Genomic DNA, 15,797 nt, shown 5'->3' with positions numbered 1-15,797 from the left:
GAAATTTGATGCGAGTTCCTAGATAGGGACTCAACATACACCAAATACCATGAATAATATTTTTCAAAACACTACACTGCAATATTACATGCACCTACAGTTCAAATTTGAAATATCCAGAAAAAAAATCAAAGAAACAAATTAAATTAAGAAAATATATAAAAAATTCAAAATTGGACTAAATTTTAAATTTAGTTTCAAAAGAATGTATTATAGCACCAAAAAAATGGGCTCAAAGAACAAAAAAAAAACTTTGCCTAGGGCCCAACCTGACCCTTAGTAAAGGGGGTCTTTGCCGAGGGCCGGACCTCGGGTCCTCGGCAAAAGCTATGTATATAAAAAATATTTTTTTGGTTCAAATACTGGATAAAAAACATTGCCGAGGACCTAACAGATATTCCTCGGCAAAGCCTAACGGGTCTCGGCCGCCGTGACCCAGTAGACCTTTGCCGAGGGCCTAACAGCTATCCCTCGGCAAAGCCTAACAGGTCTCGGCCGCCGTGACCCAGTGGACCAAATTTTTCTTTGCCGACCCTCGGCAAAGCCTAACAGGTCGCGACCCTCGGGAAAGATATTCTTTGCCGAGGGCCTATCTTTGCCAAGGGCTTCTGGCCCTCGGCAAAAAGTGTCTTTGTTGAGTGCCCGAGATTTAGCCCTCGACAAAGCCTCAGGCCCTCGGCAAAGCACGCGTTCCAGTAGTGAGGAGGAGGAGGAGGGCGGCGCCCGCCGCTACCGCCCGCTCAACCCCAGTGCCGTCACCGATAGCGTCGGGAGGACGAGGGAGAGAGAGCGACATGTGAGAGAAAGAATGAGAAAGAGTCTGGAAGGAGATGCTGGAGCAGCGTTATATATTTGGTTTGCCGGATTCTAAAGAGAAGTATGGGGAGCAGATGAGAAGCGAGAGAGGCTATAATGAAAAGCAGGAGAAGCCGTCACGGATGAGAATCCGCTTGAGAGATCTAGACTGTTGAACGCCGGATCCAACATTCATGGGATTTTTCGGCGACGTGGACGGTGCTTCCTTCGAGGGAACCATGTCGTGCAGCATGGTCATGAAAATAAACAGCACCCGATATGCCACTGGCCGTACCTCAGTTTCGCCAGGAAAGCCCTTTTCCAATCAGCGGTTGTTCAGCAGTTTAGTTACATTCGTCATATATCTGCTTCAAAATTTATGGCATGATGCCTTTCCTGGAACAATCCAGAACAGAGCAAATCAAGCCTCAGTAAAGAACATGAATAAGAGGGAGTTTAGGAAAGTTGAGAAGGGAAAATAGCACACACCGGAGATTAGGGTCTCCCCAATACCTAAAGTTTCGCTGACCAAAGGAGCGCACGTTACCCGGCCGAAGACGCATCAAGGAGACTGCATGGAGGATGAGGAGAGGGAGGGGGCCGCCGCACCCCACTAGCCCTAGCACCACTAGTACCCAAAAGTACTATACAAAAGTACTATACAGGTGGTTCACAACTCCTTTCTAAAGGCGGATTGACAAACCGCCTGTGCTGTTGGCCTGTGGCGGGTAACTGAGAACCGCCTGTAGAAGTCCATTTATACAGGTGCGCTTGTAGAAATCTTTTATAGAAAATACAAAATTATAGAGAAGACCCACTGGCTAATCGCCCGCCTGTCTCCATCGAAGTCGGAAGTCGCGCTTTTTTTTACGTAAAATCGCCCGCTTCGCGGCCGGTGGGATTCGAACCTGAGACCTTGCCCTTGCGCGTAGCCTCCTCTAGCACTCCACCTATCACTCAGTTGTGTCTATATTAGAGTTTAGTTCCCCACATATTATCCTAAACTGATCATATATTGATTATTTGAGGCCCTAAACGGATTCCAATGGAAAAGTTGTCAACTACAAAGTTTCATAACTTTTCAAGATCTACAACTTTTATATTGTTAGTTTCTCCATCCGATGTCATTTACAAAATTTATGTTTCAAATCTGAGAAATTCAAACGTAGTTTTCGACGACAAGATGATTTCAAATGAAAAAATTATCAACTACAAAGTTTCATAACTTTTCGAGATCTACAACTTTCATTTTGATGGTTTTTTCAAACGAGGTTATTTGAAAAACTCAAAAAAATCAATTTCAAATTATTTCTAAAAGCGGATTTCTTAAGAAACCGCCTGTAGAAATATGATTTTTACAGGCGGTTTCTTAGGAGAACCGCCTGTGGAAATACATAATTTCTATAGACGATTTTATTAGGAAAACCGCCTGTGAAAATTGATTTTCACAAGCGGTTTTTGAGTTGGGTCCGCCAATTTATTTTTACAAGCGTTCTATAATTGAAACCGCCTGTAAAAATAAAATTCCACCGCCAGTATAGAGCTTCTCTGTACTAGTGCACGCCGCTGCTGCAGCCCATGAGGGGATGGGGCGCCGTTGCCTCACCCTGCCTGTGACTGCCTCGGTATTGAAGGGGAGAGAAGGAGAGGAAGGGGAGGAGGAGGAGGAGGGCGGCGCTCGCCACTGCCGCCCCGCTTGACCCCAGCGCCGTCGCTCGTAGCATCGGGAGGATGAGGGAGAGAGAACGACGTGTGAGAGACAGAAGGGGAAAGAATCTGGAAGAAGAGGCTTGAGCGACCTTATATATTTGGTTTGCCGGATTCTAAAGAGAAGTATGGGGAGCAGAGAAGAAGCAGGGGAAGCTAATGAGAAGCAGAAGAAGCCGTCATAAGTGAGAATCTGCTTTAAAAAATCTAGACAGTTGAACACAGAATCCAACATTCATGGGATTTTTCAGCGACGTGGACAATGCTTCCTTCGAGGGAGCCGTCCATCTTTGTGGGGGTTAATACGTAGTACGTAGTACTGGTAGCCGTGGACTAGCTGGACATGACAGGTCAATTTAGGCCGGTCGGTCACCGCGGATGATAGTAGCAACATGTGTACAGACGACGACATCTAATAATTGTCTTCAAACACTCCAGAAGAATATGACTGTTTATACTCTCATGTCTAATCAATCCTGCAGCTCCTGGGAATCAGTCGGTCATATTATTAATGTTATGTTTGACTTGTTCGAGCTAGCCGGCCGGAGAAGATTGGGCCATACGCGGCATCCACACAGCAGTTACCCATTCCTGTGACTTGGACGTACCACGAAGTCAATTAGGAGTAAGCGTTACTTCTTCGTTAAGTGCATGTGGCGATTAAGCTCATATATGCAATATGCGCATGGAGCCATGGATATGCAGTACAGTACATGCGGACTTATCATATCATATCATCAAGTAAACTGAATTAGTCCGCTACCTGTGTAGTATACCTTATAGTGAGTAAGGACGAAGATATTACGTACGCATGCATATGCATGCACATGCACAAGTGCAACGAAATTGCATATACGAACGCGTCTTGACCGAAGAACTTAGCTTAAGACGATCCTGCTTATTCAGCGGATTATAAGTACGGCCCCATCTCCTCTTCTTCTTAGGTACAAGCCAGTAGCTAACTTTGCTGAGACGAAGTTGCTCTCTTAATTAAGTTTGCGCCTTCTTCTGCCTCCTCCTTGGTTTGGGACTTTGGCTGACCACCGAGCAGTAGTAATTTGCTAGCTACTCCACGTACGTCTCCAAGATTATACTCCATTTTGCATGCACCATGCATGCTTGCCACATATGTCAACATATATATATATATATAGCTCGTTTGTCACTTATTACCACGGCTTTATACTCGTCCATCTGCAGGGCCCAGAGACATGACGAAGCTGTTCGAGGATCCCCCGCCGGAGATTGCCCACACCGCTCACCCGGCGCACAAGCTCAAGCTGGTCACAAGCGACGACGCGCACGCGGCGCCCTTCAAGTGCGACGGCTGCAACGAGCCCGGCAACGGGCCAAGGTACACCTGCGACGACTGCGGCAGCAGCCACAGCCGAAGATTCGACCTCCACACACGCTGCGCCCTTGCGGAGTCGCGGAAGGACACCATCGAGCACCCACTGTTCCGCAACCGCGTCTTCAAGTTCCGGCAGCAGCCTCCGCCGCCCGTCAATGGAACGATCTGCGACGCCTGCGGCGAGCCCGCGCACGGGTTCGTCTACCATTGCTCCGAGAAGAACAAGGGCGGCGGAGGCCTAGACCTCCACCCGTGCTGCGCGACCCTGCCGGAGCGCATCTGCAAGGACGGCCACGCCTTGGTGCTCCGCCCGAGCACGTCACGGCGGTGCTGCATCTGCGGCCACCGCGACGACGGCCGGTACTGGGCGTACCGCTTCGAAGGCGAGGATGGCGTAGATGACATGCACGTGGCGTGCTTGAAGAAGACGGCTTACCAGATCTGGGAAACGGCTTACGAGAACCAGTACCATAGCGGCGGCGCCCAGAACCTTCACGTCGGTCTCACCGACATCGACGGCCTGCTGCAGATCTGCAAGAACAGCCAGACCAGCGGCGGGTTGGACCAATTCATCAGGATCGCTGGCAGTGTTGCCAGCATCATCATCGCGATCATCTTTGCAAATCCAGCCGCCTTGATATCTGCAATTCCTAAAAAGTACTAATTAGTAGGATTTCTTTTACTATTTTTGTGAGTTGTTTGATTTACAGGGCTTTTATGTATTTCACTGATTTGAAGATTGAATTATTGTGTACTTGTTGTAGCCTTTGTTTATTGTTTAGCAACCATTGAACTGTATTCCCTTCCATGCTCGAATATAATTAAGGTGTTCAACCATTCAAAATTTATCTTAAACTATAAAAGATTTTAGGTTAAATAACCAACTCAGTATAAAAAGACAACATTCACATGGCTTCATACCATCAATGTCTCTCGCCTACTAAAAATTTGGTAATCACAATTATTCACAATATCTCCCCAAGATAAGGTTGACCATTACATGTGTCATTTATTTTTTCCTATAATATGCTTTCTATAATTCGTAACATGCCTTTTTCTGCACATTATATGCACAGATGTATCTTTTTTCTAATACTTAATCATGAAAATCTCAGTCTGCCAATTTGTTTCTGTCCGCCAATCTGTCCCTTCCAGAATCGGTCGACCAGTGGAATAGGAAAAAAAAATAAAAACTTTTTTAGGGTTCCTAATGCAAAATCTCCTATACACATCAAAGCACGTTGAGAATAAGGAAAGTATAGGAACCTAGGTGCAAAGTGTTTGTCCTATCCCCAATCTGTCGGCGTCCGGAATCGGTCGGCCCGTGGCTACGCTGTATGGAAGAGAAAAAAAATTAAAGAATAAAAGCTTTTCTAGGATTTCCGGTGCAAAATCTTCTATACACATCAAAACACGTTGAGAATAAAGAAAGTATAGGAGCCTAGGTGCAAACTGTTTGTTCTATTAGTTTACTTTTCTTTTATTCTTTAAATTGGCTGAAAATTGATAAATGCGTAGTAATTCATAGAAAAAACTAAAAATTACAAAACAAATTTTGTTCAACTCTACATATGTAGATCCATGCAGTAAACAAAAAATATCACAAATTTTAGTACATTTTTATCTAATCTCACTCCTAAAAAGATGAAACAGGAGACGTCAACACCCCTTCAACGTGCCTCCTAGCTTCTGCGTGCCCCTTCCGCTCCAGCGAACTGCGCTGACAGATGGCCTCCACACGCTCACATCTCACACGCAACGCTCGCGGGAACTAAGCTCGGGCGGGAATTGCAGCTGAACTGAACTGAGCGCAAATTGCAGCATTACGTGTAGGTAAGTTTTCTTTTCTCTTTCTTTTTTCTTTTTTCTTTTTTCTTGTTTTCTTTTCTCTTTCTTTTTTCTTTTTTCTTATTCTTCTCGTGTACGTAAGTTTTCTTATCTTTTTCAACTTTATTCTTTTTTTTTCATATTTTCTCATTTCTTTCTTTTTTTTTTCTTTCTCTTTTCCTTTCTTTTCCTATCTCTTTTTTCTTTCCGTGCTTCATTTTTTTCCTTTTTTTTATTTGATTTTTTATTATTCTTTTTTATTTTGTATATTTCTTTTATTTCCTTTTATTTCTTTCATTTCCTTTTCTTATTAATTTTTATTTCCTTTTGTTAATTTATTTTAATTTATTTCTTTTGTTTCATGTGATTTTTTTTATTTTTCTTTCTAACTTTTATATCTTTATTTATCTTATTTTATTTTTGCTCGTACTTTAATTATTTATTTGTATTTGTATTTTTTGTTTATTTTTTATTTTACATTATTCCCTTCATTTTTTATATATCTTTTTTGATTTTACTATAATTAATTAATTGTTTGTCTTATTTCATTTTTTATATTTTATTATTTTTCCTTTTCTTTCTTTACCCTTTTTATCTTTGTCTTTATGTATTTTATAGTTATTTTTATTTTATATTTTATACTACTTAATTATTTATTTATTAAATGTTTATTTTTAAATTTTTGTATTTTATGAGATGCTATGTTCATATACTATACATGATGATGTTTTATGGTGTTTTTTGCGATGTTCGTGTAATATACAGATGATGTTTTATGATATATTTAGTGATGCTCGCGTAATATATATATAATGTTCTCTAATTTATTTAGCGATGTTACAACATTACTAACTGACAATGGAGAACTCGCAGTTATTGACTCATCAATGATAGTATTGCATCACCTACTTTCTTCACCCAAACACGTTGAACCATTTCACACAATTCCAATTCGTTTCAGGAGGTCTCTATAAGTTTCAGCAACCGGCACTTAAAACACAGCCCAGCTATGGAAACAACACGCAAAGCAAATATTATAGACCTTCTCGACAGTGGAGATGGTAGCGTTTGCCTGTAGCAGCGTGACGGTGAGCAAGCGGGTGCCCGGGCCAAACTCGAGCACGACGTCTCCGACGCAGCGGGCGTTGGCGAGACGCAGTGAGTCACCGGGGTGGGCCAGGGCTGGCGGCGGCCAAGAAAAAATAAAAAAGTACATATTGATAATACATATGGCGAGATGATTTTTTTAGAAATTGTGCTTTTTTATTTGCAAGTGGATCGGAATAGTATGTTAGTCTATATATTTTGACTCGGTATAATTTTTTATATTATTGTGCATTGAAATTTTATTCCCGTAGCAACGCACGGGTATATGCTAGTACCATAGATGTCATAGTGTTGACGTCGGATGTGGTCCGAATCACACACCAGAAAGGGCATTGGACGTCCGGGTCCCTACGGACTGAAGAACACAGCGGGAATCTCACTCTTACGTGGTGAAGAACTGAGAGGTTTACAAGCAAACCACCAAAGGATAACCAACGTACTTGTGTGACGAAGAACCGGCTAGTTTTCAGGCAAACTAGTAAAGAAACTGCAGAAGCTATCGCCCGGGAGGGACCTCGTCAGGTCAAGGACGTCGGCGGTTGCCCTAGGTCGACTAGCAAGCCTAGGGCGTCATCCTTGGTCGTCAGACCAAGAGACGAACAACATGGAGGTTGGAGGAGAAGAGAAGAAGGGGTAAAGGAGTAGATTGATTAGTTTGTATGTCAATTGGATAGATGGGGACTCAGTCGGTCATGATCCTCTCATATATATAGAGAGGGGTGGTCTTATCCTAGTAGGAAACCTCTCCAAGTCTTATAATCCAAGTTTCCCACGAGTTTAGAATAGTTCAGATCGGAATCCCGGAGGTCAGATCCGAACAGTTATTAGGTCTGCCGGAAGTCAAAGTCGGAAGTCGGGTCGGAACTTCCGACGTTTGTTGGAACTCCCGACATGTGTCGGAACTCCCGACTCGGAGCATCTTCTCAAGGGCATAACTTCTTCATCCGGACTCCGAATTAGACATCCCATATATGTTTTTTGATCGTCTCGACGAGGGGAACGCAATGCTAGAGTCTGTTCCACATTTTGACAACTTAACAAAATAGATAATTTTGGCTGTAAACACATAGTTATCAATAAAATAAATTATGGACTTTAAATTTATAAAAAAGATAAATATAAATAATATGTAACGGGCGCTGCCCGCCCCATCCCTATGATAGGTGGGTCCTACCTCTGGTGGCCCCTCTCCTCGTATCTTCTAGTGTTCTCTGGGGTTCAAGATGGCATCGGGGCTATCCCCGACGGATTTGGCTAGAACGTTCTCGTCCCCGCTACGATAAAAATCTGCCGCTACCTCTCCCCGTCCCACTCGCAGGGACTAAATATCCCCGTCCCCGAACAAGTATCAAATCCCCAACGGGATTCCCATCTCTGAAATCACATGACATATTAATATCAATACATCATTAGAAAAAGGAAGAACACGACACGAATTTGACATCTTTTGGGGTAAAAGTTGACATGAATCAATAATAGCAACAACAACTGTATATAAAAAAATCCTTCTACATGAATGACTCCACCCTCGAATGCCTTCTTCTCAGGAAGATCCACTGTTTCACTGCTTCCTTAGATTTGGATTCAATAGATCTGCTGACGGGTGACAGGTTGATTTCTACACTCACAGAGGAAGAGGAAGAGATGCTTCACCACCTCACCCGCTGGCACCAGGGGTTGCAAGTTGCAACTTGCAAGCAGTGATAGACAAGCAGAGGGGGCGCGTCGCATCGCGTCGCGTGCAGAGAAGGAAGAGGGCCACGAGCACAGAGTGGAGAGGGAAGAGGGTCACCGCCTCACCAGTTGCGACCTGCCGTTTGCGAATGGACAATGAGAGCCGAAGAAGGAGTAGGCCAGAAGGGCGCACTCAGGAAGTCACGAGCAGAGAGAGAGGAAAGCACAACGGCGGCTGGATGGGAGTGTGCGTTGTGCTACTCTGGTAGGGTTAGAGATCCTTTTTATATGGCTTCTTTTAGTTGGGCCACTTTGTTTTTGTTGGGCTTCTTTAGACCCAGTGAGGCAGTGATAGCCATATGGTGCCCAACAGAGCCCCGACGGGTGACGGGGACGGGGACCTAACGAACGCTACCTTCCCCGGTTCACCCGACAGGGGACGAATTTCGCCTGTTAGCGTCCCCGCGGGGATGGAAAACAGTCTATTTTCATCTCCTAATGGATGAAATCCCCGTCGGGGATCGGGTATCGCGGCCTCGTTGCCATCTTGATCTGGGGTATGCGTGGGTGTTTCTCTCAATGTAAACCTTACATGTGGGCCTTCTATGGTCATTTTGTGATAACTCACTGCAAAAATTGATATTCACCAAAACTCATGAAATTCTGTCAGTGTAACCCCTATATCTAGATGATATATATATATATAGGTCTTTTTTCATGTTTCGTTGACGGTTAAAATTGACACTTATCTACTGTCAACAAGGATCGAATTTTCCTACTGAAGGTCGATGGTCCCTAACAAAGCAAGCACAACCAAATAGCTTGGGTGGTACTTTCAACTCCCATTGTCCCAACAAAAGCTCAGCAGGTGACTTCATACCAAAAATCTTGGATGGCTTATGGCTGATTAAATATGCTACTATTAGCACTGCCTCTCTCCAAAGATATTTAGGCACATTTATGTGAAACATCGGTGATCTTGCTATCTCTGATTGTTCCTTTCAGACATCATTTGGTGGTGGGGTATTAGGACAAGTAATTTGATGTATAATTCCATGATTTGAAAGATATGTCACAAATTCATTGTTCACATACTCCTTTCCATTATAAGTGTGGATAATTCAAATCTTGGCATTAAATTGATTTGCAACCAACTTATGATAATCTTGAAAACATCAAAGGACCTCATGCTTACCCCTAAGCATGCAAATCCATGTCATGTGGGTATAACAGTCAATAAAGGTGACAAACCATTTAAATCCACTCAAAGATGTAACTAAGCAAGGACCCCCAAACATTAGAGTGTTTTAACATAAAAGGTTCACAACTACGAAGACCAATACCAGGATATGTTGATCTTGTATGTTTCCCAAGTTCACAGGCATCACAAACAAGTTTGGTTTTATCCATATTCTAAAAACATCAAGATACAATTTATTCAAGCTTTCAAAAGGCACATGTTCTAACATCTGCTGCCAATGCTAACTCTGCTTGGTTAATGAACCACAAGGCATTATGCTTGACTCTAGTCCTAATCACTCTCCATGTCCTCTTCTCCTGAAAGACAAAGATTTTCATCAAATATAACAATGCATTTGAACTGATCAACAAGTAAACTAACAGAGAGGAGATTGACTAGGAAAGAAGGAACAAGCAAAATAGATGATAAACAAATAGATGGGGTACACTCTGTCATTCTCGGTGACTTCCCACACTCTATCATTGATTGATCTAAGGTACATCTTCATCTTTCTCTTCCAATAGTCAAAAGAGCTTGTGCCATCAAAGAATGGTGGTTTTCTCCCAACATGGTTGAACACTATTTGAGCCATATCTTGCACCAAAGGTTGTTAAGCCTTGATAAATAGTGACCACAACTCCAATACCACTTGAAGCCTAATATGGCTAGACAGGAGGTGAATAGCAATTATTAAAAATCTACAAACATACTAGAGCAAGGAGTTAGTAAATAATAAAGCAAAGATGTATTCTTCAGACAACTTGCTTCTTAAGCTTCAACTGTGGTCGACTATCGTCCATGCTAGTCGAAGAAGCTCAAGATAGTGTGTCACATCATAATACATGGAGCTCGAAGACTAGCTATGGGGGTATAAACCCCTATACCCTCATGGCTCGACATGGGCCACACCATTGGAGGTAGCCCGGCCCACAAGATAAAGATGTGCGGCGCACGACGCTGGTCGGCGTGCCCCGTAAGGCTACAAGAAGATATTATACCAAATAGGATACTTTACTTATAGCTTTGTCCCTTCATACTATATGAGGAGGGGCAGAGGTCCCCTAGAGAACACAACTCAACTCATCTTATATCATCAATACAATCATACATAGGACGTAGGTATTACGCTCTCAAGGCGGCCGAACCTGGATAAAATCCTTATCTATGTCTTGCGTCACCATCTAGTTCGTAGCTTGCGCACCTGTCTACCAACAATCTACTACCTTGGGCATACCCCTAGGAAGACTACCGATTTCATTGACACGCTCTGACACTTCGCTCAGAACAGTGACACTAAGTCACAAAGCACCAGACGCTGGGCCAGCGTCTGATGCCTCCGCAACCAGCGTTTGGTGAGTGTTTCCACACTTTCCACTAGTGCAATGGAAAATATGCATTCCATTTTCTCAAAAGCACTGAATCCTGCCTTGCCAGCTCAGTCGGAGTGAGTGAGGATCCTAAACCCCTCTCTACCCTTCAAACTCCACCTCCTTCTCAAACTGTGCCAACACCACCATGTGTGTTAGTATTTTCACAAACATTTTCTTTGAAGGAGTTAAGTTAGCTCACTAGGTTCTAAATACATGCACATGAACAATGTCACCTAGTGGCAGTCGATAGACTACTTAGCTAAAGAATTCCCCTTTTTATAGTATGGCTATCTATCCTAAACATGATCACACCCTCTATGGTGTCTTGATCACCAAAACTAAAACCCTAAGTACTACCTTTGTCTTAATCTTCATAGGGTTTTGTTTTTCTCTTTATTCTTTTCCAAGTTGAGCACTTGATCATCTTGTGGTCATCGCCATCATCAAAATGATGATATCTTGCTCTATTAGTTGGCATGTACCAACCTCATCTAATCTACACACTTAGCATAGAGGTTAGTACTTTGGGTTTCATCAATTACCTAAAACAAAACTAGGGCTTTCAAGAACCAACTAGAGTAGTGTTGGAGGTTTTAGATGCTTTAATCTTCTACCATTGTTCCCACTACTAGACATGTTCCCTAGTCAAAGTGAGAGATGGAATCTCCTCTATGGTAGTAGCATTGACTTGAGGACCACGTACTCTCCGTGGTAGCAGCATTGGCTTTAGGGTCACCATGGCCTCTGCCATGTCCACCTACACATCCTCCTCCATGACATCCACGGCCTCTTCCTTGATAACCATGAGCATCACCACAACCTCCATGAGTTCCATTCCTACCATCATAGTTTTTAGGAAGAGGACAATTGTAGCTAAAGTGTCCCTCCTCTCCACAATTGTAGCATTTCCTCTGCGCCACTCTGGTGTAGGCTGACTTTACAGGATTGTTATCGCTTATTATCCGCAGTCTATTGTCCTCAATAACCATGGCTAACATAGCCTCCTCCATGATAGGTAGACTATCCTGGTGATAGAAGGTAGCTCTTCGGGTCTCAAACTAAGGATCCAAGTTCCTCAGGAAATGAGTCACCCTCCTGTCTTCTACCCACTTCTGAACATCTTGAGCATCTTGTGGATCTCTCATATGAAGTGGAGCATAGTGGTCCAGCTCTCCTCACAAGTATTACAACTCACTAGCATATTGCTCCACTCGCCCTGCTTGTTTCATGCACTAGCTTTGTTTTGAATTTCCATCATCACCATCATATTTCCTCGCATGGAATACATGTTATTCAGGACTTTCCATATTTGTGCTGCAGTTTGCATAGCTTCCACCATTTTACTAACAAATGGTGACATGGATGCCAATAACCATGCCACTATGGTAGAGTTTGTTGTATGCCAAACTCTCCACTTAGGGCTAAGCTTGTTAGCCGGCTCAAAACAATTCTCCGCCAGATAGTGTTGTACCCCTTTTCCTCCTAGGATCACTTGCACTCTTCTAGATCAACTCAAATAATTCTTACTTCCCTCTAGCTTCATATCATTTGGTATAAGTTGGAGCTTCAATTCTAGCATCCTAGAACCAATCATACCCATCTCCAAAAGCTCCTAAATCATGGACCTCATCTCATTTCTCATCTCACTCTTGGTAATTACTGGATCACCTCCACCACAACCACCACTGTTTGCCTCCTCTTCCCCTTTCCTCTTTGCTTCCTTCTCCGGTCCATCTTCTCTTTGGATCAGGCATCTCTCTAAGCACTAAAGCAGAACCAACCAAATCACCACAAAACACTCACAAGCAAAGCTTCCACCTTTACCAAATCACCAAATCCTAGCACCTCAATAGCAGCACCACACAACAGCACAAAACAATCACACAGAGCAGTACACAGGAACATCACCTCTTTTCTTACAGAGCAGCACACAATAATAGCACCTCTCTTCTCTCCCTGCCTTTTTCCAGTCACAACAACTTACTTCATAGCAACCGGCGAGCAGCAGCCAGCTCGCATCTCCTCTGCTCGTGTACCTCCTCTACTCCGTTCACACACGCAGCACACCAACATGTGCTCACCCGTGCAGCTCTCTGTGCCGTGCACCTAGGTCCGCACTCGCCCGCTTAGGCCTACCTCAGCCTCGGTGTGCTGCCCCCTCACAGCCATGGGCGGATCCATGTAGAAGCCGCTGGGTGCGGCCGCACCCAGACCAAAATACGAAATACGCTATAGTATGTATGTTTCTACGGTATTCGCACCCCCTGAATTCAAATGTCTGCACCCACAACTCTGTTGAGTCGACCGAAAGAGACCACAACAGCCCACAACTCCCCAACACATAGCCCAATATCAGCCAGACTCCCGTCCGCATGGAATCATCGACAACTCGGCTATCACTTCAACTCACACAAAACTGTCGGCGCATCGCCTCCCCTTAGCGACAGCGCAAACTCCGGTGGATGGTGACCTACTGCCACTGGTCGTCAACCATGGCCGATCGGCCATGGGCATTGTTGTGCGCGGGCTAAGCATGTAGCCTTAATTAGGGTCAAGGGCACCAAGAGCACATCATAGTCCACCCCATTGCCCTGGCTGTGATCTTCTCTATTATGTTCATCCTTCAAAAGTCAAAATAAGCAACTTCCAAAGTTCTCTATTCTTCCAATTTCGGTTAGTATGAGCATCCAAGTTGTCTTCAATTTTGTGGTTCTTTCCTTCTTCCTAGTTTGTCCAGATTCTAGGATTAGACTTTTTTCTTTCTCCGATGTTTGATAATTGACATTTATGAAAATGATGAAGCAAATAAATTGGTTTTGGTTGCTTGTTTGCTCAGCCCACTTTCCATCCAAAGACATCCATTTTGTGACTTTAATATGGGAAAACTGATAAAGCTAGAAAATGATGTAGAATTAATAAATAAAAAGTAATGCATATATTAGTTTGGACGAGGCACCAAAATTGGTACAAGCACCATCCCTAAAAGACCAGGAAGAAAAACTACAAGCATGACCGTAACTTCACATCTCCTTTATATATTATGAGGCATTCATTCTAATGTATCGGATCACTGTACAAAAGAAAAAAGGTTTTTTAGCAAACTCCTATTATGGTCTAAAAAAACGTGTGATCGGTGACAAGTGTCAACACACCACGCCATGGAAAAATAAACATGTGATCGATGGCTAGGTGCATTATTTATGATCGCACCCTCCTCCAAAGTTCTCTAGATCCGCCACCGCTCACAGCACCCCCTGGCCCCTGTGCCACTGCTTGGTCGTCCGCCCGCAGGACCCACAAAAACTGCCCGCATGTGGCCTTTGCTGTCGTGCCTGCACTGCGCTGCTCATGTGCTTCTGCCTGCACGTGTGTCTCCGCACGCGATGCCTACTTACACGGCCTGCTCACCTTCTCCGGTGCTTACGCGGACACGCCGCCGCCACCACTATCGGAGGTAACCCTGGCTCTAGATACCATATTGTAATTTGGGAAAGTTTCTGGCTATCTTCCCAACATAGACTCTATTCTTATATTCTCATTCTTATATAAAAGCCCTCTTACAAACTACTATTTACACCAACAACACCGATTAAACAAATGGTACATATGGAACAAACGAAACAAGGTCAGAGCGTGCTCATTGCAATAATTAGACACCAGCATTACTCCCATGGCGAGGACAAGATAAACATTGAGTTCGAGAAAATATACCAATTATTATACCACCTAAAATACCTTGACAAATCTCTTATTAGCTGTTGGGGTTTGTAAATGATCTATTTCTATAATTAACATCTCTTGTTCATTGTCGATAATTATGCTCACTATATTCTTTTGTAGTATATGCAGAATACAGATTCTCAACCAAAGAAGAAACATGATCTTTGATGTTGGTTTCATTGACCCATATATCATACAAGAAGAAATAGTCTACGGGTTTAACAAGAAACAGAGATTGAACAAACAACATGACAGGATAATAATACTCTTCTCACTTACAACTTTAGGTTTTGTTACTATCTTGTACACATTTTATTTTGCTTACTCCATATTGAGTGTAATTAATAAATTATTTATGTCGTCTATGTATAAACAACTAGATATATTGTTGGTGATCCACCCTTACTCTGTGTTTGACTCTTGGAGGAAAGAGAAAGAGGAGTACCAAGATATGATAGATATTCTTCAGAAATAATTTCGGTCATCACACTATATTACCTCTATCGTTATTTTTTTTATATCAAGGAAATAACTTTATTTATTTATTTTCTTGGGTAGTGCTTTGGTAAGGTAAATTTTGAAAAACTATGAGAATGGAAGGCTCCAGTGCGTATAAACTACGACTTCCTGGTAAGTACTAGGTCCACGCATCTTTATTTCATTTGTTTCATTACTACCATGCTTGATTATCTGATGAACTGTTTTCTCGTTAAGTGTCTGAGGCACACCAGGGGAACAATTTACGTGGATCCTACATTTGCGATCACATCCACTGGATGTGTCTGGTTTCAAAAGAAATACTCTAGAGTGACTTAAAGTATATGTAAACCATATACATATAAACTATATATTTATTACTATTGTGTTGATATATGTACACACTATTCATATTTCCATATTTTTCCTTCCATTCGAAGCTTGAGTGGAAGAAGGAATACATAGTTCCTACCAACGGAACGGCTTAAAGCAATTTAAGAGCAATTTGGTCGGATTTCTTTTTGAGGAG

The 15,797-nt window shown here is 42.9% G+C and overlaps 1 protein-coding gene across 1 annotated transcript; it reads left to right on the top strand.

Moving 5' to 3' along the window:
- Nucleotides 3,461-4,659, top strand: LOC8070063. The gene is made up of 2 exons (XM_002445427.2): nt 3,461-3,576; nt 3,703-4,659. The coding sequence occupies exon 2, from the start codon at nt 3,714-3,716 to the stop codon at nt 4,515-4,517; it is 804 nt and encodes a 267-aa protein (XP_002445472.1). The 5' UTR covers nt 3,461-3,576; nt 3,703-3,713; the 3' UTR covers nt 4,518-4,659.

Source organism: Sorghum bicolor, chromosome 7 (genome assembly GCF_000003195.3).
Source record: "Sorghum bicolor cultivar BTx623 chromosome 7, Sorghum_bicolor_NCBIv3, whole genome shotgun sequence".
In the NCBI taxonomy this organism is placed as follows: domain Eukaryota; kingdom Viridiplantae; phylum Streptophyta; class Magnoliopsida; order Poales; family Poaceae; genus Sorghum; species Sorghum bicolor.
This window is presented reverse-complemented; position numbering and strand designations above follow the sequence as displayed.